The 23,596-nt window shown below is 49.1% G+C and overlaps 1 protein-coding gene across 1 annotated transcript in view; it reads right to left on the bottom strand.

The window, feature by feature from the left end:
* Window positions 1-23,596, bottom strand: part of adgrb1a (adhesion G protein-coupled receptor B1a) — a 179,840-nt gene that overhangs the window by 58,814 nt on the left and 97,430 nt on the right. The window contains exons 16-17 of the mRNA XM_068760530.1: window positions 15,996-16,098; window positions 15,840-15,883 (exon numbers count right to left, since the gene is read on the bottom strand). Of these exons, the coding sequence (XP_068616631.1) occupies window positions 15,840-15,883; window positions 15,996-16,098 (147 nt within the window). The remainder of the gene's footprint in view (window positions 1-15,839; window positions 15,884-15,995; window positions 16,099-23,596) is intronic.

Here is a 23,596-nt window from a genome sequence, read left to right as displayed (position 1 = left end):
ATTCCTAAAACAGCTGGTGAGTTGTTTGAAGTAGGACGTAGACTGGATCCGCTTGCTCTAACTCTAAATGAGGCTGAGTGGGCGGCCTCTTTCTCTTCTAAAGTAAATAAATGTGTTCCCTGCCCAGCAAATGTCACCTCTTCTTCTGTAATTGTACTGCAGTAGCTGATGAAACGTCCACTGTGGTCAGCTTCAGCCTGTTGGATTCACCTCGACAGCTTCTCAACATTGGCACTGATTCTAAACCAGCTGAGACAGCAAGGTTCATTTGCATGAGACATGAGGTTAGTGGTGATTAGTCTGGTGAACAATATGCAGGACATCATCAAATATTCCTCTGTCCTCTATATTAGTCTGAAAAGCTCTTTAGCCGCATGGAGACTGCTTCAGGTAGTTACAGAGAGCTATTTCTCTGACTTGAACAAAGCTTTATAATGTAAACACTGATGACATGCTACAATAGTAAAAGAAGAAGACGAAGAATGAGTCAGATCAGGCCAGACATGTCCCAGGAAGAGGAGGCGGAGCCATCCATTCACATATCAATGTAAAATAGGAAATGAACTGCTTAAATCCACAGCATGAAGCTTGTGTGTGTCTCATCCGGTGTGAAGCCTTTGTCTCTGTGGGCTTCCTGGTGCTCAGGCTCCTTTCCACACATTACCCTGAGAGATCAATAAAGTCCAGTCTCATCGAGTCTAATCTAATCTAGACTAATCTAATCTAAAACATGCAATATAGGTGACTCTTCATTGCAGAAGGTGTGAGAGTGAAATAACTGGTTGCCCGGGGGCCCCCTCAAGTCTTGCCCAGTGTTAGATGGACGTCTGTGCGTTGCTGACCTCATGAAGCGATGCCACCAGGACACACGAGGAGAACACGGACAGCAAGCAGAGGGACTGGGTGGATTTAGGCAATGTTCTGCTGTGAAACCTTTGGTCCTGCCATCCATCCAAAGCAATTAGCTAAAGCAACCAAACACACCCCTTCATGGAAGCATGATTCTCTAAAGGCTGTTGCCTCTTTCGGCAGGATAATGTTACTTCCCTGTGTTGTGTTCAGAAATACAACAACACATTTAAGGTGCATTTGACCTCTAAAGGCCCCAATGTGCAGGACAAAGTCTGACCTTCAGAGGTCTAGTGGAGCCCATGCCTTCTTGGGGCTGGACTGTTTTGGGACCTAATCAATAATAGGCAGGTGATTTTACTGATACGCCCGATATATATTTTTGTGTGATCTTTGGCCATTACTTTTCTCGAATAAATGTATGGTAAAAAACACATTTCTATAATAATGACTCTAAAAGGAACAACCACAAAACCTGGAAAAGACAAACAACAGTTTCTGTGTTCCTGTGAGATGGAAATGTCAGATAATCTTCTGGTTGTAGTCTCAAGCTGATGCCGAGTCATTTTTATTCATTCTTAGTCCGTTATCGGGTCGCGGGCCAAGCTGGAGCCAATCCCAGCAGTCAATGGGCGAGAGGCTGGCTACACCCTGGACAAGCCGCCAGTTCATCGCAGGACAACACAGAGACAGACAACCAGCCACACACACACTCACACCTACGGGCAATTCAGTGTCACTAATCCACCTAATCTGCATGTTTTTGGTGGTGGGAGGAAGCCGGCGAACCCGGAGAGAACCCACGCAGACACGGGGAGAACACAGAGAAAGGCAACAAGCCAGAGTCGAACCCGCAAGATTCAAGATTCAAGATACTTTATTGTCATGATGCGAACATAATAAAGTCGTGAGAAGGCCCACGGCTTAAGGCACACATCATAACATAAACTAAATTCTCTCTCTTAAGAAACAATATATATACACACAGAGAGAATATATATACACAAAGAGAGTGTGAATCACAGGCAGTAGTGCAGAATAGCAACAGCAGCAACAGGACCGGCATAAAGTGTCCCAGATCGCTACAAGGGAACGACTGCTTTCACAGCCCGGGGGAAGAAGCTGTTCCTGAGCCTCGCTGTGCTGCTTCTTATTGTCCTGAACCGCCTCCCTGATGGAAGCGGGACAAACAGTCTGTGGCCCGGGTGGGTGGGGTCTGTGGGCGGGACAAACAGTCTGTGGCCCGGGTGGGTGGGGTCTGTGGGCGGGACAAACAGTCTGTGGCCCGGGTGGGTGGGGTCTGTGGGCGGGACAAACAGTCTGTGGCCCGGGTGGGTGGGGTCTGTGGCGATGCGTCTGGCCCTCCTCTGGACTCTGGAGGTGTAAACAGAGTCCAAATCAGACAGACGGTGACCCACAATCCCCTGAGCTGTCCTCACCACCCGGGATAGGTCCTTCCTGTCCTGCGCCGTGCAGCTGCCGTCCCACACGGTCGCACTGAGACACAGGATGCTCTCTATCGTGGCCCGGTAGAAGTCTTCAAGCAGCACAGAGGAGAGTCCAGCCCGCTTCAGCTTCCTGAGGAAGAAGAGCCGTTGCTGGGCCTTCTTCACCAGGTGTCTGGTGTTGAGTGTCCAGGAGAGGTCAGAGGAGATGTGGATGCCCAGGAATTTAATGTTCTCCACACGCTCCACTGCTTCCCCTCGTATGCACAGGGGGGCGTGTTCAGTCTTCCTGGACCTCCTGTAGTCCACTATGACCTCCTTGGTCTTGCTGGTGGTCAGAACAAGGCTGTTCCTCGAGCACCACAGCATCAGGTTCTGGACCTCCTCTCTGTAGTGGGTCTCATCGTTGTTGGAGATGTGACCCACCACGGTGGTGTCGTCAGCAAACTTCACAACCATGTTTGTGGAGTGGATGCAGAGCAGGGCTGAGAACGCAACCCTGGGGGGTCCCAGTGTTCAGGATCAGAGGGGAGGATGTGGTGTCTCCTATCCTCACCACCTGGGGCCGGTTGCTGAGGAAGTCCCTGACCCAGGAGCAACCTCCTTGCTGTGTGGTAACAGCGCTTACCACCACCGGGCCGGTTCAGAATTTGAAGTCTGTAGTGATAGTGAGACTAAGAAAGGCAGAACGAAGCTGCCAATGCGCTTGTTATTGATTTCCGTAGATTAAAGGAGACATATTCTACCGTATTTTCACAACCATAAGGCGCACCTAAAAGTTTTACATTTTCTTCAAAATGTGCCACGCGCCCCACGTGTTGTTGTAAGACGGACGTAGGAGAGGACACCATGAGAACGTTAAAGGGGGAAGTGTGGGCGTGACTTGTATGGTATATTAAACATCCTTGTTTTAACAACCCTGAAAATGGCAGAGAGACACGCTTATGAAGCAGTTTAAACTGAAGGCCACCAGCTACGCGGAGGAACATGGAAATCGAGCAGCCATGAGAGAATTCAAGATTAATGAGTCGATGGTTCGCAAGTGGAGGAAGCTGGGAAACGAGCTCCAACGGGTCAAGAGTTTCCGCGGGCATAAGGCGAGGTGGCCCGAGTTCGAGGAAAGACTCGAGCAGTGGATTAACGAGCAAAGAGCGAGTGTGAGAAGCGTTTCCACGGTCACCATTCAACTAAAAGCAGTCACGCTCGCAGAAGAGATGAAAATGAAAAGAAATGAAAAGCGTCCCTCATTTCTGTCTCCAACAGATGCTGCAGGACAGCGTCCCTCATTTCTGTCTCAAACAGATGCTGCAGGACAGCGTCCCTCATGTCTGTCTCAAACAGATGCTGCAGGACAGCGTCCCTCATTCCTGTCTCAAACAGATGCTGCAGGACAGCGTCCCTCATTTCTGTCTCAAACAGATGCTGCAGGACAGCGTCCCTCATTTCTGTCTCAAACAGATGCTGCAGGACGGCGTCCCTCATTTCTGTCTCCAACAGATGCTGCAGGACGGCGTCCCTCATTCCTGTCTCAAACAGATGCTGCAGGACAGCGTCCCTCATTTCTGTCTCAAACAGATGCTGCAGGACAGCGTCCCTCATGTCTGTCTCAAACAGATGCTGCAGGACAGCGTCCCTCATTTCTGTCTCCAACAGATGCTGCAGGACAGCGTCCCTCATTTCTGTCTCAAACAGATGCTGCAGGACAGCGTCCCTCATTTCTGTCTCACACAGATGCTGCAGGACAGCGTCCCTCATTTCTGTCTCAAACAGATGCTGCAGGACAGCGTCCCTCATTTCTGTCTCAAACAGATGCTGCAGGACAGCGTCCCTCATTTCTGTCTCACACAGATGCTGCAGGACAGCGTCCCTCATTTCTGTCTCAAACAGATGCTGCAGGACAGCGTCCCTCATTTGTGTCTCAAACAGATGCTGCAGGACAGCGTCCCTCATTTCATAGCGAGCAAATGAGCATGCACGCTACCATGGTAACCGCGAGGGACGTTTCAGCACACAATAAAACTTTTCTGCCAATTTTAGCTGGAACATTACCACAGAAAGAAAACTTTATCCACTCTGCCCTTCTTCTTGAATGGAGAGCTTCGCCTTTCGGCTCAGCTTCCTCGTCTCCCGTTCAGTGTTTAACACACACTAAGACAATGCTGCTCACACCAAAAATAAACTTTTTGAAGGAAAAATGACATACAGCACGGACGGGCGGACATGGGGACACAAGTGTCTGCGTCCCTGTACATCCACATGCACGTTTGCCCAGCTTGACGTCATGTGATTAGGTGATTACAGACCGACCAAACTACAAAGGATTGACTGGATGGTTTGTTTTGCTGTTTTGGGTTGTTAAGGACCCAAAATCACCAGAATAGTGTAGAAACACGGGAAAGAGTTTTTCAGAATCTGTCCCCTTTAAAGCGTGATGTTGCTCAAGGGCCCAGTCTGCCTCAGTTCTTATCAACGTGACGAGGATTCCTCTGGTACCAATTTCTCTTCACAATATGAAGGCATTAATCATTGCTGCTGTCCACGGTGGATCTGAATTTAGCAAAGAACCTGCCTCCTCTAGACCTTCAACTCTTCACCCAAGAACCAATGAAGGAGATTCTCTGTCCTTGCTTTGTGTCTGGCCTATTTCCGATGCTTCTTGGTGGTGGTGATATCTCACGGGTTAGAAAGTTCAACATCAAGGAACATAAACAACAGTTTCAATGTTATGTTATGAATTACTTTGATTCGTCTTTAGATCTCACTGCTTTAGGTACAGTTTGAACATGCAACAGACCTTAAACCTTACTGCTTCTGCGACTGGACTTTCTTCTTGTCCGGTGAGGGGTCACCACAGTAAATCAACATTCTCCACTTCACCCTGTCCTTTGCATCGTCCTCCCCAACACCAGCCACTCTCATGTCCTCCTTCACTACGTCCATGTCTCTTCTCCTGGGTCGTCCTCTAGTCCTGTCCTTTGCATCGTCCTCCCCAACACCAGCCACTCTCATGTCCTCCCTCACTACGTCCATGTCTCTTCTCCTGGGTCGTCCTCTAGTCCTGTCCTTTGCATCGTCCTCCCCAACACCAGCCACTCTCATGTCCTCCCTCACTACGTCCATGTCTCTTCTCCTGGGTCGTCCTCTAGTCCTGTCCTTTGCATCGTCCTCCCCAACACCAGCCACTCTCATGTCCTCCCTCACTACGTCCATGTCTCTTCTCCTGGGTCGTCCTCTAGCCCTGTCCTTTGCATCCAGGTCACCGTGTGGACGGAGTAGATCCAGTTAGGAGAGGAATGAGCTTCTGGGAGGAGGTCTGTGCTCTCTGAATGCTTTTTTACTTTAAAACTGCTCACAATTCGTCAAATAAATTTACAATTTGATGGGACATGATCATTTAAAGGGGAACGATCCACGGACAGGTTTCATTTTAGACAATATTTTCACGGCCCGGTCTACATTTGCTCGATAATCGTTAATCCTGGTGTAGTCCAATAATAAATCACCTGTGAGGGTCATGTTGCTGCACTGGTTAATTTTCCTTATGACGCACACCTGTTTCTGCCTCTCGCTCCAGGACCTGCGGCGTGCGGATTGGCTGCGGTCACCCCGGACACACCTGAGGTAGATTACCACCAGCCTTCATAAGCCCTGCTCCGCCCGTTGTTCCCAGTCAGACTATTTTGTATGGATCACGTCACTGCGTACAGAACGTCCTTCTGCCGCTCCCCGTCCCTGGGATCCGCCTCGCCCTCGCCGACCGCAGCTGATCTGTGCGCCCAGGTCGTGCGTCGCGTTTTCTGTTTGTTAACGATTTGTATTTGAGCTTGCTTTTTGGTTTGTTCTTTTGGCTGTGTCTTTTTGTTAAACTAGATATTTTTGTTGGGCTCCAGCCACCCCGTAACCCGTGCGCAGCTCTGGGATAGTGGCTCTGCTGATGAACATTCCAGTAAAACATCAAAGTCACGTTTGCACCGTCTCTGTCCTCTGTTCCTTGGGGTCCCCTCGCATCAGTCCATAACAGTAATAGTCCGACTCCAGTAACATGGACCCCGCAGAGACCAAACGGATACGTCAAGCCCTTTCTAGCCAGGGTCTCCTAGTCGGGCAGCACGATGCCTCCCTCAGGAGCCTCGCTGACGCCCTAGACCAGCTCAGCGCTACCGTAGCGCAAATAGACGGCCGAGTCGAACGCGTTGCCGGGGCCGCAGCGGGGATGCCTCCTCCCGCGTTCCCTCGCGAGCCGCGTATTCCCACGCCGGAGAGGTACGCAGGGGAACCGGGGAAGTGCGCGCCGTTCCTGCTGCAGTGCTCCTTAGTTTTTCACCACCAGCCGGCGACTTACCGCGCCCATAGCGCCAAGATAGCGTTTGTAATTAGTCTCCTCTCTGGGCGGGCCGCCGCCTGGGCGCTCGCCGCCCATTCCAGCGGTGCAGCAACCCTTGACTCATACCCGTTATTCGTGGCTGAAATGCGGAGGGTATTCGACCACCGCATCTGTAGCAGGGAAGCCGGCAGCAGCCTCCTCTCCCTTCGACAGGGCTCCGCCTCCGTCACCCATTTTTCTGTAGACTTCAGTATTACAGCGGCGGTGAGCGGGTGGGGACAGACTGCACTCCAGTCAGTTTATTTAAGGTGCCTAAATGAAGATGTCAGAGACGAGTTGGCGGCACGGGACGAGACCAGGTCACTGGAGGAACTGGTGGCACTCTCTATCCGTCTCGATGACCACCTCAGAAAGAGACGCCGTGAGCGCGCTGAGACCCGGGGAATCCGTGGATCCATGGGCCCCCGGCCATTCCGGAGGCCCGACTTGGGTGCCTTCATTCCCCCGGAACCGGCTGCTGCCACCCCTTCTCCCGGCGTTGGTGAGGAGCCAATGCAGCTGGGGAGAACCAGCCTCTCCAGGGTGGAGCGTCAGCGTCGCCTTCAGCAGCACCTGTGCCTCTACTGTGGTGAACAGGGTCACTACCTCGCCTCCTGCCCCATGCGGCCCAGAAGCGCCACTCCACCAGCCATGGGACGAGCCCTCCTGAACCGGGCAGCGTCCTCCCTCCACACAGTGGAGTTACGATTCGAGGTACGATCCGCTTTCTGCAAGATCCTGTTCTGATCGACAGCGGGTCAGACGATAACTTTGTTGACTCTGAACTCTGTACCCAAGCCGGGATCCCTCTAGTGACACTTGCTAGTTCCATGGACGTCTTGGCGTTGGATGGGAAGCGCCTGTCCAAGGTCACACACCGCACGGCCCCTGTCACCCTTCGGTTGTCAGGAAACCACATTGAGGTCCTTTCCTTTTATGTTTTCTCGTCACCCTCTGCTCCGTTGGTGCTCGGACTCCCCTGGTTAGAATTGCACAATCCCCACATAGACTGGAGCGTTTATTGCCACTCGCACTGTCTCCGGTCAGCTATCCCTCACTCCGGTCGCACCCCTCCGTCCACGCCGCCGCCGTCCGATCTATCCAATGTTCCGACGGTGTATCATGTCCTCCGTGAGGCCTTTAGCAAGACCCGCGCTCTGGAGCTGCCGTCTCACCGACCCTATGATTGTGCTATCAATCTGCTCCCGGGCTCACCTCTCCCTTCACAGAGGCTGTTTAATATCTCCAAGCCAGAGAGGGAGGCCATGGAGACATACATAACCGACTCCATGGCAGCAGGCATCATCCGTCCGTCCTCCTCTCCGGTCGGGGCGGGGTTTTTCTTTGTCGAGAAAAAGGACAAGAGCTTGCGCCCCTGTATTGATTACCGTGGCCTCCACGCTATCACCGTGCGCAACAAATACCCCCTTCCTCTCATAGACTCAGCGTTCGGGTCACTTAGTCAGGCCACCATTTTCACCAAGCTAGACCTCCGCAATGCTTACCACCTCGTCCGTGTCCGCGAGGGGGACGAGTGGAAGACAGCTTTTAACACACCTCTCGGTCACTTCGAGTATTTGGTTATGCCGTTCGGGCTCACCAACGCACCGGCGGTTTTTCAAGCCTTAGTGAACGACGTGCTGAGGGATATGCTAAATCGGTTTGTTTTTGTGTACCTCGACAACATTCTGGTCTTCTCCCGCAACCTGGACGAACACGTCCAGCAGGTGAAGTTAGTCATCCAACGGCTGCTAGATAAATAAGCTCTTTATCAAGGCCGAGAAGTGTGAGTTCCACACTACCTCCGTACAGTTTTTGGGTTTTGTGGTTGAACAGGGACAGATCAAGGCAGATACGGCTAAGATCCGAGCTGTGGCAGAGTGGCCGGTCCCTGACTCCCACAAGCAGCTGCAACGGTTCCTCGGTTTCGCAAATTTCTATCGCCGTTTCATCAGGGACTACAGTAAGGTCGCCTCCCCGTTGACTCGGCTCACATCCGTTAAGACACCGTTTGAGTGGTCCACTGCAGCCGCCGCCGCGTTTAGCCGTTTGAAGGCCCTGTTCACATCAGCCCCCGTGCTTATTCACCCTGACCCGGCCCTTCAGTTTATCGTAAAGGTGGATGCTTCTGACACTGTGGTGGGGGCCGTGCTCTCACAACAGAACCCGAAGGACTCCAAGGTGCATCCCTGTGCGTTTTTCTCCCGACGCCTATTGCCTGCAGAACGGAACCATGACGTGGGCAACCGGGAGCTGCTGGCTGTGGTTCTGGCGCTCCAGGAATGGAGGCGTTGGTTGGAGGGCACGGCGCAACCTTTTGTGGTGTGGACGGACCACAAGAACCTGTCCTACCTCCGCTCGGCGAGCCGCCACAACTTCCGCCAGGCTCGGTGGGCGTTGTTCCTGGGACGGTTCCAGTACACACTCACCTACCGCCCTGGTTCCAGGAATACCAAGCCGGATGCGATTTCCCGGCAATGGGGTGGAGGAAGCCATTGTCCCCCCATCTTGTGTGGTGGGCGCCGCTCGCTGGGAGGTGGAGCGGACCATCCAGGAGGCCCAGGGTGATCGACCGGTGCCAGACAACTTCCCCCCCGATCGGACGTTTGTCCCACCAGCAGCTCGTCCGGAGGTGCTACAGTGGGGACATGCTTCCAGGGTAGCCTGCCATCCGGAAGTCAACCGCACGCTGCCGCTGCTACGCCGGAGCATTTGGTGGCCATCCATCGTCGCTGACACCCGGGCCTTCGTCTCCGCATGCACGGTTTGTGCCCGCAGCAAGGCATCTCATCGGTTGCCTTCTGGACTTCTCCGACCGCTGCCCATACCCGGACGCCCCTGGTCCCACATGGCCTTAGATTTTGTCACCGGCCTTCCCCCCTCCGGGGGTAACACTGTCATTTTGACTGTCGTGGACCGGTTCTCCAAGACAGTCCACTTTGTTCCCCTGCCCAAGCTTCCGTCTGCCTTGGAGACTGCGCAGCTCATCACGCAGCACGTATTCCGGATCCATGGTATCCCCCTGGACATTATGTCGGACCGGGGCCCCCAGTTCATCTCCCAGCTCTGGAAGGCGTTCTGCCGTGAGCTGGGTGCTGCGGTCAGCCTGACGTCGGGGTACCATCCCCAGTCTAATGGTCAGACGGAGAGGGCGAACCAGGACCTTGAGGCAGCTCTCCGCTGCGTCTGCTACCAATGACCTTCGTCCTGGGCCGCCCAGCTGCCCTGGGTGGAGTACGCTCACCACTCGCTGGTGAGCTCTGCTACGGGGGTGTCGCCCTTCGAGGCGTCGTTGGGGTTCCAAACGCCCCTGTTCCCGGCCCAGGAGGGTGAGGTGGCGGTTCCTTCCGTTCAGGACCACTTGCAGCGGGCCCGCCGGGTCTGGCGGGACACCAGGGAGGCCCTGAACCGCACCGCGGCCCGGAACCGGCGGTTGGTGGATCGTCGTCGCGCTCCGGCTCCCCAGTATCAACCGGGCCAGAAGGTCTGGCTCTCCTCCAAGGACCTCCCGCTGCAGGCGGTCAGCAGAAAGCTGGCCCCACGCTACATCGGCCCCTACGAGGTGGAGCGCATCAACCCCAGCGCCGTCCGCCTCAAGCTGCCGCCCGCGCTGAATGTGCATCCTGTTTTCCACGTCTCCTTACTGAAGCCGGTTGCCTCCAGCGATTTATGCCCCCCGGCCGACCCCCCTCCGCTCTCACATCTCGTTGACGGCCATCCAGCTTATACCGTCCGGCGGTTGCCGGACGTTCGCCGGCGGGGTCGGGGTTTCCAGTACCTCGTGGACTGGGAGGGGTATGGGCCTGAGGAGCGTTCGTGGGTCTCCCCGTCCTTGATTCTCGACCCCGGACTGTTGGTTGACTTATCGGGACTTCCCGGACAAGCCTGGTAGGCCGCCGGGTGGCGTCCGTTGAGGGGGGGGGGGTACTGTGAGGGTCATGTGGCTGCACTTGTTAATTTGCCTCTCACTCCAGGACCTGCGGCGTACGGATTGGCTGCGGTCACCCCGGACACACCTGAGGCAGATTACCACCAGCCTTCATAAGCCCTGCTCCGCCCGTTGTTCCCAGTCGGGCTATTTTGCATGGATCACGTCTCTGTGTACAGAGGTGTGATCTGGTCCATAACATCATCCCAGTGGTCTTATGTCAAATGCAAACATCAACAGACAATAAACAGCATTTTGTTCCTAAATTAATAATCAACATCTCTGTAAACAATATAATTTATTTTAGAACAAAAATCCTTTCTAATAAGAAATAATTATTAAAAAAACTTGATTCAAGTGACTCCGCTGATAAGGTTTACTTTGAAATATAGCGACTCACAATCAGCGCATTCAACGTAGGAGAAATACCCGATCATTTCTATAACAAGGTGAACAAGTCAATCAAGTTAGTGCAGTGCTTCTCAATTATTTTCTGTTACGCCCCCCTTAGGAAGAAAAAAGCTTTTCGCACCCCCACCCCCCTAAAAAAAGGACTCTTTAATGCTTATTAACGTAAAAAGAAATATGAAAAATAAAGAAATATAGATCAACTTACAACAAAGAATAACTTTATTGCCATTTTTTTTAGTCTGCAACAGAAAATATTTGAAATCAACTTGCCTGAATTTTATTTTTTAATCCTTAAACTACAATTAAATAATAAATTAAATTATATAACATCAATAAATAATGAATTAAAATTGATTGGCAACATTAACTCAGGAGCACAAAGTATAAATCACTTTAACCTACAAAACGAAAATGAAAAAACAATTGTGCTTCTAGCAAATGAGGAAGTCAGCTCTTCCCTCGTCTCCCACCGTAGTCACGGTGAAGCCAAGCGCTACGTACGCTACGTCATATTTCCTCGTCTCCCACCGTAGTCACGGTGAAGCCAAGCGCTACGTACGCTACGTACGCTACGTCATATTTCCTCGTCTTGGCTTTCGACTGACCTTCCTTTGTTTTGTCATCACCGTCTCTGTTAAATATTTCTCCGCGCTGTCTATTGAGGGTTTATTTACAAAACCGCTCTTATTCTGCTAATACTCCCTGCACGCACTCTGACAATCAGGGCGCCAGTGCCAACTACTGGAGTGGATGTGCAATTACACTTTAATCTCGTACGGCGAAAAAAAAAAGCACGTTCTCCGCAGTCACAGGCGCCCCCCCTGACATCGCACCCCACCATTTGAGAACCACTGAGTTAGTGGGAGCCGGTCCCATCGAGGGGTAACGGTAGACAATGACACCTGAGGTGTGTCCCATCGAGAGGTAACGGAGACAGGACAGCCAAAGTGTGTCCCATCGAGGGGTAACGGGAGACAATGACAGCCGAAGTGTGTCCCATTGAGGGGTAACGGGAGACAGGACAGCCGAAGTGTGTCCCATTGAGGGGTAACGGGAGACAATGACACCTGAGGTGTGTCCCATCGAGAGGTAACGGAGACAGGACAGCCAAAGTGTGTCCCATCGAGGGGTAACGGGAGACAATGACAGCCGAAGTGTGTCCCATTGAGGGGTAACGGGAGACAGGACACCAGAAGTGTGTCCCGTCGAGGGGTAACGGGAGACAGGACACCAGAAGTGGTTGCGGTCACTGCAGGAAATCCCGCTTCACAAGGACAGGAACTTATAAATGGAAGCAGGATTTTCAATGCTTTTTGGGCAATCTCAGGATATTCTGCCTTTATTTTAACGCAGTTGTTGTCTGAAATATACTTTTAAGCCACCATCATTTACAATGTCTAGCAGTTGATCTTCTTCTAGGACCGACAGGCTTGATTCACCAGGTTTGTTCACAAATGGGTCGCGGATCCATTCTTTTGCAGTGCATCTGTCTTTTGTGGTCGGGAAGTACTGCTCAAACTCTTCTATCTGCACAAACTAACCTATCACGTGACCGAGACCTGTCAAGAGGCACAGGCGCATGCGGTCGTCTGTGCGTCATTCCGCACGGAAGTCACTTTTCAAAATAAAACATCTTCACACTGATAATCAATTAAAAAAAACATTTGAACGTTCTGTGCGGCCCGGTAACAAATGCCTCGCGGACCGGTACCGGGCCACAGCCCGGTGTTTGGGGACCACTGTTGTAGACCATTCCCTTCATCCTCGCTGACACTCTCCTATCACAGAGCACACCTGATACTCTCCTCCCCCCGTTCCAGCCTGGCTGCACACGATTCTTCACCTCCTTTCCACATTCTCTCCATCACTCTGCTCTGTTGACCCGAGGTACCTGAAGTCCTCTCCCTTCTTTACGTCTATTCCTTGTAGCTTCACTGTCCCCCCTGGGACCTTCTCATGTACACACATGTACTCTGTTTTACTCCTGCTCACCTTCATCCCTCTCTTTTCTAGAGCAGACCTCCACTTCTCTAGATTCTCCTCTACCTGCAGATCACAATGTCATCTGCAAACATCATATTCAGAGGAGCTTCCTGTCTCACCTCATCTGTTAGTCTATCCATCACCATGGCAACCAGAAAGGGGCTCAGAGCTGATCCCTGGTGCATCCCACCTCTACACTAAACTCCCCTGTTACTCCTACTGCACACTTAACTGCATGTCCTGGACTACTCTGACATACATCCTCAACAACGATGAGTCGGAGTACATGCAGGAGGTGGAACATCTGGTGCAGTGGTGCAGAGCCAACAATCTCTGTATCAATGTGAAGAAAAGGAAGGAGATGATTGTGGATTACAGGAAAAGAGGCTACACCCCCCTCCCCTCTACGTCGGAGGAGCGGCTGTTGAGGTGGTTCAGAGTATCAAGTCCCTGGGCGACCTGCTAGTGGCCGCCTTCGTAAAGAAGGCCCACAGGAATTCAAGACGGCGCGGGTTATCCCTCTATATAAAAAAGGAAACAAATTATCTGATGCCCATATCGCTAGCATTAGCATTTCTAGTTTTATTTATCTTGTTTTTGACTGCTCCTGCTCTGTCTCGCTATCACTTCCCTATCAATCTCCTTGCTGTTGACTATCCTCCTACCTGTTATTCTCTCTCTCTCTCAACCCAGCCAGTCAGACAGGTGGCCGTCCACCCTGAGCCTAGGTTCTGTCCAAGGTTTCTGCCTGTTAAAGGGAAGTCTTTCCTTGCCTCTGTTGCAAAAGTGCTTGCTCTTGTGGGTCAAGTTGGGTTCTGTGTTTCCCTGCAGGTCTTTCCCTGCTAATCCTGTAAAGCCTTGAGATAACTTTCTGTTATGTTCTGGCGCTATAGAAATAAAACTGAATTGAATTTAATATGTCCCATCTCTGTCTCTCCTCCATTCCTCTTTCCTCTCCTCCGTTATAAACAACTTGAATCCTGCTCCTCAGCTTCTAGCCTTGCTTCCTTTCCTCCTGGTCTCCTGGACACACATCAACCTTCCTCCTCCTCTTCATCATGTCCACCAGCTCTCTAGCTTGTCCCGTCATCGTCCGAACATTCAAAGTCTCTACTCTCAGTCCGAAACTCTTCCATTCCATCTTCTCTCGCTGCTGATGCAATTTTTCTGGTTTATTTGAATATGGACAAATACAAAACATAGACACATGTAACGTAGGTATCCGATGTTTGCATTCTAGAGCTTATAGCTAAAGCTAATTCGCAGCACTTGTCCATAGATGGGCTTTCAACTCAGACATTCATAAAAACATGGAAAGGAAAGAAACATTTTTAAAAAGCAGTCTATGCATGTTTTTTTTATCACAGAACTAACAAAATTAAGAGTAAAACAAGACAGAAAACAAAACAAAAAAGAAATGTTAGAGATAAAACTTAACAGGGTACAACAGACAAGCACACTTCAGGAACATTTAAACATGGGTACAGTGCTGCTGCTGGCACATCCAAAATTTCGTTGCTTTCAATGCACTCGTCTTCCTCCTCTTCTTTGTCTCTGTCTTCGACCCACATTAATCCAATTTCCAGCGGCGTCCCGTGGGCTAACAACGCTGTTGACGGTCATTGTTAATCCGGGCCTCAACCTATCCGGTATGACTTTCTCCTTTACATTGATTTGCATGTTAGATTTTAGCAAATTTTGATGCCGGATGCCATTCCTGACGCAACTCTCTGCATTTGTACAGGCTTGAGACCGGAACAAGGGAGAAACTGGTAATGCCGCGTTACCTCCTGCTTACCGCACTACCGGTAATACCATGATGCTACATAAGTGTCTTTAAATGCCGATGATGTCTTCCACCTTGTCCTCCTGGTGGAAAGCGTTAGAAATTACAAACTCCCAATTGGAACCACGTGCGTTCTCTCCAATCTGGCACAACCCTGACTTTCAGGCTAGCAATCAACCTCTCCATTTAGATACGTGGAAATGAAAGTATGATATTATGTTAACGTCATCTCCAAACTTGTTCCAAAGATATGACATTTGAAACGGAAATTTCCAACACTATCTCATAGAGGGTTGCCAACAGTCCCTTGAAATACGGAATCGTCCCGTATTTAAACATAAATAAATATGTAATCGATAAGGGACGCCTTTTGTTCCGTATTTCCGTGAAAGTCTTTTCCCCTCCTAATAACGGCTCCTCCACATCGTGTTAAATGTCGTCCTCATTCATTTGATCGGTTACGCGTCAATCAGTGCCAAAGGGGATTTATTCAACACCCTCCGCCTCTCGCGGTTCTGTTGACAAGCTCGCCTGGCCTGGGAGCGGCATCATAGCAGAGGGACCGCTATCTGACTCAGAGCCCACCTCCCCGCTCAACCCAGAAAGAGTCAGGGAAGAACGAAAGCAGCTTCAGAAGTAGAGACGAGAGTCGGAGGAGTAAGCGGTAGCTGCTACCAAGCGAACCGTATCCCAGATACTACAACATAGGAACAGTATTACAAAAAACTATTTGGTCGTTTAGGTTAGCAAGAATGCTCTCAGGAAAAAATACTGTAACTGGATCTTTATACTGTGAAATCAAGCATATTGCCCTTCCAAAGATCCTTGACTGAACCCCCTTTCTGCAAATAGTGGGTTGATGTCTGGAGTTACATTTTACACATGCATCTAAAAGGCTGTGTAAAGAATACAAGTTCAGGTTTTTGGCTTATCGCTCCCCAATATCTCTGAGTTGGCATAACTTTTTTGACTACAGTAATGAAGTCAAAACCAAGTGGCCAAACTTGACCTATGTGGTTATAAACGATTTAAATTTGAATTATGTTTGACTTAAATGAACAGAGTGGTTTGTACCTTTCGCTCTCGTCCCAAGATATACAAGTCTGGTTGGTGGTGCCCTAATGGACAGAGTCAAAAAGACAAACATGATCACCAAAGAAGAAAACAATAATACAAACAACATCACATCAACTTCATGTGTGGAATTGGTTCACAACAAAGGTCACTCACGTTGTACAGGTGCGAGAACTCTACAACGACTGGGACTGAGAGGGAAGCAGGCGTTGGCTTGGTGGTCACTGATAAAACCTTGGAGTTGAGGACTGTGCTGTTTCTAGTGGAAGAGAAACGTTAGTGGGTAACCTGGACCACTAGATGAAAGCTCCCAATGAAAACGATGACATGCTGACGCTCAGCAGGTTAAATCATCTGATTTTAACATGAAGCTTTCTGCTTTAAACAAAGAGTCAGACAGCATCTTCTCAGAACCATTTCACCATGGTCATTCCAATGGCATACAGACACGTGCAAACGGAACTATCTAGAAATTATAAATGCCAATAGAAAATGTTTGTCGAAAGTTTCATCACTCATTTACCCGACGCTGACTGAGGATCAGCGTACGCGTGTACTCTGGTGAGCGGAGTGTGTCACTTCTTTGCTTGTTTCACTGTTTCATTTTGTGCTGTTTTGTCACTGAATCATTCACGCTATCTGTTCACAGCTTTTTTGGTCAGTTCCTTTGGTAAAATTCAATTCAGTTCAGTTCAGTTTTATTTCTATAGCGCCAGATCACAACAGGAAGTCATCTCAAGCTTTACAGGATTAGCAGGGAAACACAGAACCCAACAAGAGCAACGGAGCAACGGAGGCAAGGAAAAACTTCCCTTTAACAGGCAGAAACCTTGGACAGAACCGAGGCTCAGGGTGGACGGTACTGTTGAAGTGTTAGCAGCGCTAACTAACGACGGCCTTTCCTTCCGGCTCTCGTCTCTCCTGCTCCGTGTGTCTTTATCTTCTGCTCTGCCTCCTTCACTGACAGAGAAACGTGTTTGTAGTTTATTTATGATGGAGTCGAGGCTGAATTAATGAGAGCCCTGTTTCCATGTCAGAGTCAAATCCAGAAGCTGTGATAGAGAGCAATGCGGAACGAGCAATGCGGACCGAGCAATGCGGACCGAGCAATGCGGACCAAGAGCAATGCGGACCGAGCAATGCGGACCGAGCAATGCGGACCGAGCAATGCGGACCAAGAGCAATGCGGACCAAGAGCAATGCGGACCAAGAGCAATGCGGACCGAGCAATGCGGACCGAGCAATGCGGACCAAGAGCAATGCGGACCAAGAGCAATGCGGACCGAGCAATGCGGACCAAGAGCAATGCGGACCAAGAGCAATGCGGACCAAGAGCAATGCGGACCAAGAGCAATGCGGACCGAGCAATGCGGACCAAGAGCAATGCGGACCAAGAGCAATGCGGACCAAGAGCAATGCGGACCGAGCAATGCGGACCGAGCAATGCGGACCGAGCAATGCGGACCGAGCAATGCGGACCAAGAGCAATGCGGACCAAGAGCAATGCGGACCAAGAGCAATGCGGACCGAGCAATGCGGACCGAGCAATGCGGACCAAGAGCAATGCGGACCAAGCAGCTGCCACCAGCCGTATCCCGGAAGCTGCTGTCATTTCTTAGATCATAAAGAAAAGAAACAAACTCTGCAGCTTCCTCACCTGCACAGGTATGTCCAACCACCTTCCCATCCTTCATCCTCTTCATCACCTTCCTAACATGCTGAACATCCTTCCTGTCTCTACTCTTCATCACTAACATGCTGAACATCCTTCCTGTCTCTACTCTTCATCACTAACATGCTGAACATCCTTCCTGTCTCTACTCTTCGTCACTCTAACATGCTGAACATCCTTCCTGTCTCTACTCTTCATCACTCTAACATGCTGAACATCCTTCCTGTCTCTACTCTTCATCACTAACATGCTGAACATCCTTCCTGTCTCTACTCTTCATCACTCTAACATGCTGAACATCCTTCCTGTCTCTACTCTTCATCACTCTAACATGCTGAACATCCTTCCTGTCTCTACTCTTCATCACTCTAACATGCTGAACATCCTTCCTGTCTCTACTCTTCATCACTAACATGCTGAACATCCTTCCTGTCTCTACTCTTCATCACTCTAACACGCTGAACATCCTTCCTGTCTCTACTCTTCATCACTCTAACATGCTGAACATCCTTCCTGTCTCTACTCTTCATCACTCTAACACGCTGAACATCCTTCCTGTCTCTACTCTTCATCACTAACATGCTGAACATCCTTCCTGTCTCTACTCTTCATCACTCTAACATGCTGAACATCCTTCCTGTCTCTACTCTTCATCACTAACATGCTGAACATCCTTCCTGTCTCTACTCTTCATCACTAACATGTTGAACATCCTTCCTGTCTCTACTCTTCATCGCTAACATGCTGAACATCCTTCCTGTCTCTACTCTTCATCACTCTAACATGCTGGACATCCTTCCTGTCTCTCCTCTTCATCACTCTAACATGCTGGACATCCTTCCTGTCTCTACTCTTCATCAGTAACATGCTGAACATCCTTCCTGTCTCTCCTCTTCATCACTCTAACATGCTGGACATCCTTCCTGTCTCTACTCTTCATCACTAACATGCTGAACATCCTTCCTGTCTCTACTCTTCATCACTCTAACATGCTGAACATCCTTCCTGTCTCTACTCTTCATCACTCTAACATGCTGAACATCCTTCCTGTCTCTACTCTTCATCACTAACATGCTGAACATCCTTCCTGTCTCTACTCTTCATCACTCTAACATGCTGAACATCCTTCCTGTCTCTACTCTTCATCACTAACATGCTGAACGTCCTTCCTGTCTCTCCTCTTCATCACTCTAACATGCTGAACATCCTTCCTGTCTCTACTCTTCATCACTCTAACATGCTGAACATCCTTCCTGTCTCTACTCTTCATCACTCTAACATGCTGAACATCCTTCCTGTCTCTACTCTTCATCACTAACATGCTGAACATCCTTCCTGTCTCTACTCTTCATCACTCTAACATGCCGAACGTCCTTCCTGTCTCTACTCTTCATCACTAACATGCTGAACATCCTTCCTGTCTCTACTCTTCATCACTAACATGCTGAACATCCTTCCTGTCTCTACTCTTCATCACTCTAACATGCTGAACATCCTTCCTGTCTCTACTCTTCATCACTCTAACATGCTGAACATCCTTCCTGTCTCTACTCTTCATCACTAACATGCTGAACATCCTTCCTGTCTCTACTCTTCATCACTAACATGCTGAACATCCTTCCTGTCTCTACTCTTCATCACTCTAACATGCTGAACATCCTTCCTGTCTCTACTCTTCATCACTCTAACATGCTGAACATCCTTCCTGTCTCTACTCTTCATCACTAACATGCTGAACATCCTTCCTGTCTCTACTCTTCATCAGTAACATGCTGAACATCCTTCCTGTCTCTCCTCTTCATCACTCTAACATGCTGGACATCCTTCCTGTCTCTACTCTTCATCACTCTAACATGCTGAACATCCTTCCTGTCTCTACTCTTCATCACTCTAACATGCTGAACATCCTTCCTGTCTCTACTCTTCATCACTAACATGCTGAACATCCTTCCTGTCTCTACTCTTCATCACTAACATGCTGAACATCCTTCCTGTCTCTACTCTTCATCACTCTAACATGCTGAACATCCTTCCTGTCTCTACTCTTCATCACTCTAACATGCTGAACATCCTTCCTGTCTCTACTCTTCATCACTAACATGCTGAACATCCTTCCTGTCTCTACTCTTCATCACTCTAACATGCTGAACATCCTTCCTGTCTCTACTCTTCATCACTCTAACATGCTGAACATCCTTCCTGTCTCTACTCTTCATCACTCTAACATGCTGAACATCCTTCCTGTCTCTACTCTTCATCACTAACATGCTGAACATCCTTCCTGTCTCTACTCTTCATCACTCTAACATGCTGAACATCCTTCCTGTCTCTACTCTTCATCACTCTAACATGCTGAACATCCTCCCTGTCTCTACTCTTCATCACTCTAACATGCTGAACATCCTTCCTGTCTCTACTCTTCATCACTCTAACATGCTGAACATCCTTCCTGTCTCTACTCTTCATCACTAACATGCTGAACATCCTTCCTGTCTCTACTCTTCATCACTAACATGCTGAACATCCTTCCTGTCTCTACTCTTCATCACTAACATGCTGAACATCCTTCCTGTCTCTACTCTTCATCACTCTAACATGCTGAACATCCTTCCTGTCTCTCCTCTTCATCACTCTAACATGCTGAACATCCTTCCTGTCTCTACTCTTCATCACTCTAACATGCTGAACATCCTTCCTGTCTCTACTCTTCATCAGTAACATGCTGAACATCCTTCCTGTCTCTCCTCTTCATCACTCTAACATGCTGAACATCCTTCCTGTCTCTACTCTTCATCACTAACATGCTGAACATCCTTCCTGTCTCTACTCTTCATCACTAACATGCTGAACATCCTTCCTGTCTCTACTCTTCATCACTAACATGCTGAACATCCTTCCTGTCTCTACTCTTCATCACTCTAACATGCTGAACATCCTTCCTGTCTCTACTCTTCATCACTCTAACATGCTGAACATCCTTCCTGTCTCTACTCTTCATCACTAACATGCTGAACATCCTTCCTGTCTCTACTCTTCATCACTAACATGCTGAACATCCTTCCTGTCTCTACTCTTCATCACTCTAACATGCTGAACATCCTTCCTGTCTCTACTCTTCATCACTCTAACATGCTGAACATCCTTCCTGTCTCTACTCTTCATCACTAACATGCTGAACATCCTTCCTGTCTCTACTCTTCATCACTCTAACATGCTGAACATCCTTCCTGTCTCTACTCTTCATCACTCTAACATGCTGAACATCCTTCCTGTCTCTACTCTTCATCACTCTAACATGCTGAACATCCTTCCTGTCTCTACTCTTCATCAGTAACATGCTGAACATCCTCCCTGTCTCTACTCTTCATCACTCTAACATGCTGAACATCCTTCCTGTCTCTACTCTTCATCACTCTAACATGCTGAACATCCTTCCTGTCTCTACTCTTCATCAGTAACATGCTGAACATCCTCCCTGTCTCTACTCTTCATCACTCTAACATGCTGAACATCCTTCCTGTCTCTACTCTTCATCACTAACATGCTGAACATCCTTCCTGTCTCTACTCTTCATCAGTAACATGCTGAACATCCTTCCTGTCTCTACTCTTCATCACTCTAACATGCTGAACATCCTTCCTGTCTCTACTCTTCATCACTCTAACATGCTGAACATCCTTCCTGTCTCTACTCTTCATCACTAACATGCTGAACATCCTTCCTGTCTCTACTCTTCATCACTAACATGCTGAACATCCTTCCTGTCTCTACTCTTCATCACTAACATGCTGAACATCCTTCCTGTCTCTACTCTTCATCACTCTAACATGCTGAACATCCTTCCTGTCTCTACTCTTCATCACTCTAACATGCTGAACATCCTTCCTGTCTCTACTCTTCATCACTCTAACATGCTGAACATCCTTCCTGTCTCTACTCTTCATCACTAACATGCTGAACATCCTTCCTGTCTCTACTCTTCATCACTCTAACATGCTGAACATCCTTCCTGTCTCTCCTCTTCATCACTCTAACATGCTGAACATCCTTCCTGTCTCTACTCTTCATCACTCTAACATGCTGAACATCCTTCCTGTCTCTACTCTTCATCACTAACATGCTGAACATCCTTCCTGTCTCTACTCTTCATCACTAACATGTTGAACATCCTTCCTGTCTCTACTCTTCATCGCTAACATGCTGAACATCCTTCCTGTCTCTACTCTTCATCACTAACATGCTGAACATCCTTCCTGTCTCTACTCTTCATCACTCTAACATGCTGAACATCCTTCCTGTCTCTACTCTTCATCACTCTAACATGCTGGACATCCTTCCTGTCTCTACTCTTCATCACTCTAACATGCTGAACATCCTTCCTGTCTCTACTCTTCATCACTAACATGCCGAACATCCTTCCTGTCTCTACTCTTCATCACTCTAACATGCTGAACATCCTTCCTGTCTCTACTCTTCATCACTCTAACATGCTGAACATCCTTCCTGTCTCTACTCTTCATCACTCTAACATGCTGAACATCCTTCCTGTCTCTACTCTTCATCACTAACATGCCGAACATCCTTCCTGTCTCTACTCTTCATCACTCTAACATGCTGAACATCCTTCCTGTCTCTACTCTTCATCACTCTAACATGCTGAACATCCTTCCTGTCTCTACTCTTCATCACTCTAACATGCTGGACATCCTTCCTGTCTCTACTCTTCATCACTATAACATGCTGAACATCCTTCCTGTCTCTACTCTTCATCACTAACATGCTGAACATCCTTCCTGTCTCTACTCTTCATCGCTAACATGCTGAACATCCTTCCTGTCTCTACTCTTCATCACTCTAACATGCTGAACATCCTTCCTGTCTCTACTCTTCATCACTCTAACATGCTGAACATCCTTCCTGTCTCTACTCTTCATCACTCTAACATGCTGGACATCCTTCCTGTCTCTACTCTTCATCGCTAACATGCTGAACATCCTTCCTGTCTGTTCAGATCCTTCTCTCCCTCTTTACTATCTAACCTGCATACAGGTCATCATATGACCTCTGTTTGACCTTTGACCTCTACCTTTACCTTGCGTCTCGTCTCCCTGTACTCTGTTTACTCTCTAATGCCCCACTTCTTCTTAGCTAACCTCTTTTCCTGTCTACACTTCTGCACTTCCTGGTTCCACCACCAGGTCTCCTTATCTCCTCTCCTACCTGTCCCCCTGATCACCTGAGCTGTTGTCTTCCAGTCTTCTGGACGCCTCTCTTGTCCACCCAGAGTCTGTCTCACCTCTTGTTGGGTTTTTTCCTTCGTTTCATTTCTGTTCATTCGTTCATTCTCCTCTCTCCCTCTCTCTCGGCAGTGGGCGTGGCAGAGCAGAGCGGGCACACCTGTTATCCATCCTTCATTCACCCAACTGCTTAAATCCCTCGGTCACTTGTGTTCCAGTCACCAGATCACCCGAATGTCTCCGTTGCTTGTTCCCCGTTCCCGTTCCTGCTCTTTGTGACGCCGTTCCGTTCCTGCCGTCGGTACGTGAACTCAGCTGAGTATCTGGTTTGTTTTGTTGGATTAGTTACCAGCTCAGCTCGTTGTTTTTTGCACTTTCATTTGGCTGCAATTTAGTGTTTTGAGTGTTTTTTGTTCAGAGAGATGAAAGTTGTTCTGTGTTCTGTTCCCTGCCTCTGTCTCCGCGTTTTTGGGGTCTTTTGTTCGTTTGCCCTACGGGATGCAACACCTCTTCCCTGAAAGACACACAACACTCTTCGTTCTTCAGCCTCCAGCACTTTGGCCTCTGCTCTGCCTTCGTCCTCTTCCTCTTCCTCACCAGCAGCCTATGCTGGCTGGCTACACTCTCTCCTACCTGACAGTCACCAACCTCCTCTAGACTGCTCCGTCTACACAAGATGTCCACCTGGTGCTCCTCCCTCCACTCTTGTAGGTCGCCCTACGTTCTGCCCAAACTCCTCCTTCAAGATAACTCCTCCTCCATTCCTCTTTCCTCTCCTCCGTTATGAACAACTTGAATCCTGCTCCTCAGCTTCTAGCCTTGCTTCCTTTCCTCCTGGTCTCCTGGAC

The sequence above is a fragment of the Brachionichthys hirsutus genome, chromosome 3, assembly GCF_040956055.1.
Source record: "Brachionichthys hirsutus isolate HB-005 chromosome 3, CSIRO-AGI_Bhir_v1, whole genome shotgun sequence".
Lineage (NCBI taxonomy): Eukaryota > Metazoa > Chordata > Actinopteri > Lophiiformes > Brachionichthyidae > Brachionichthys > Brachionichthys hirsutus.
Note: the sequence above shows the minus strand (reverse complement) of the source record. Positions and strands in the feature narration are given on the sequence as shown.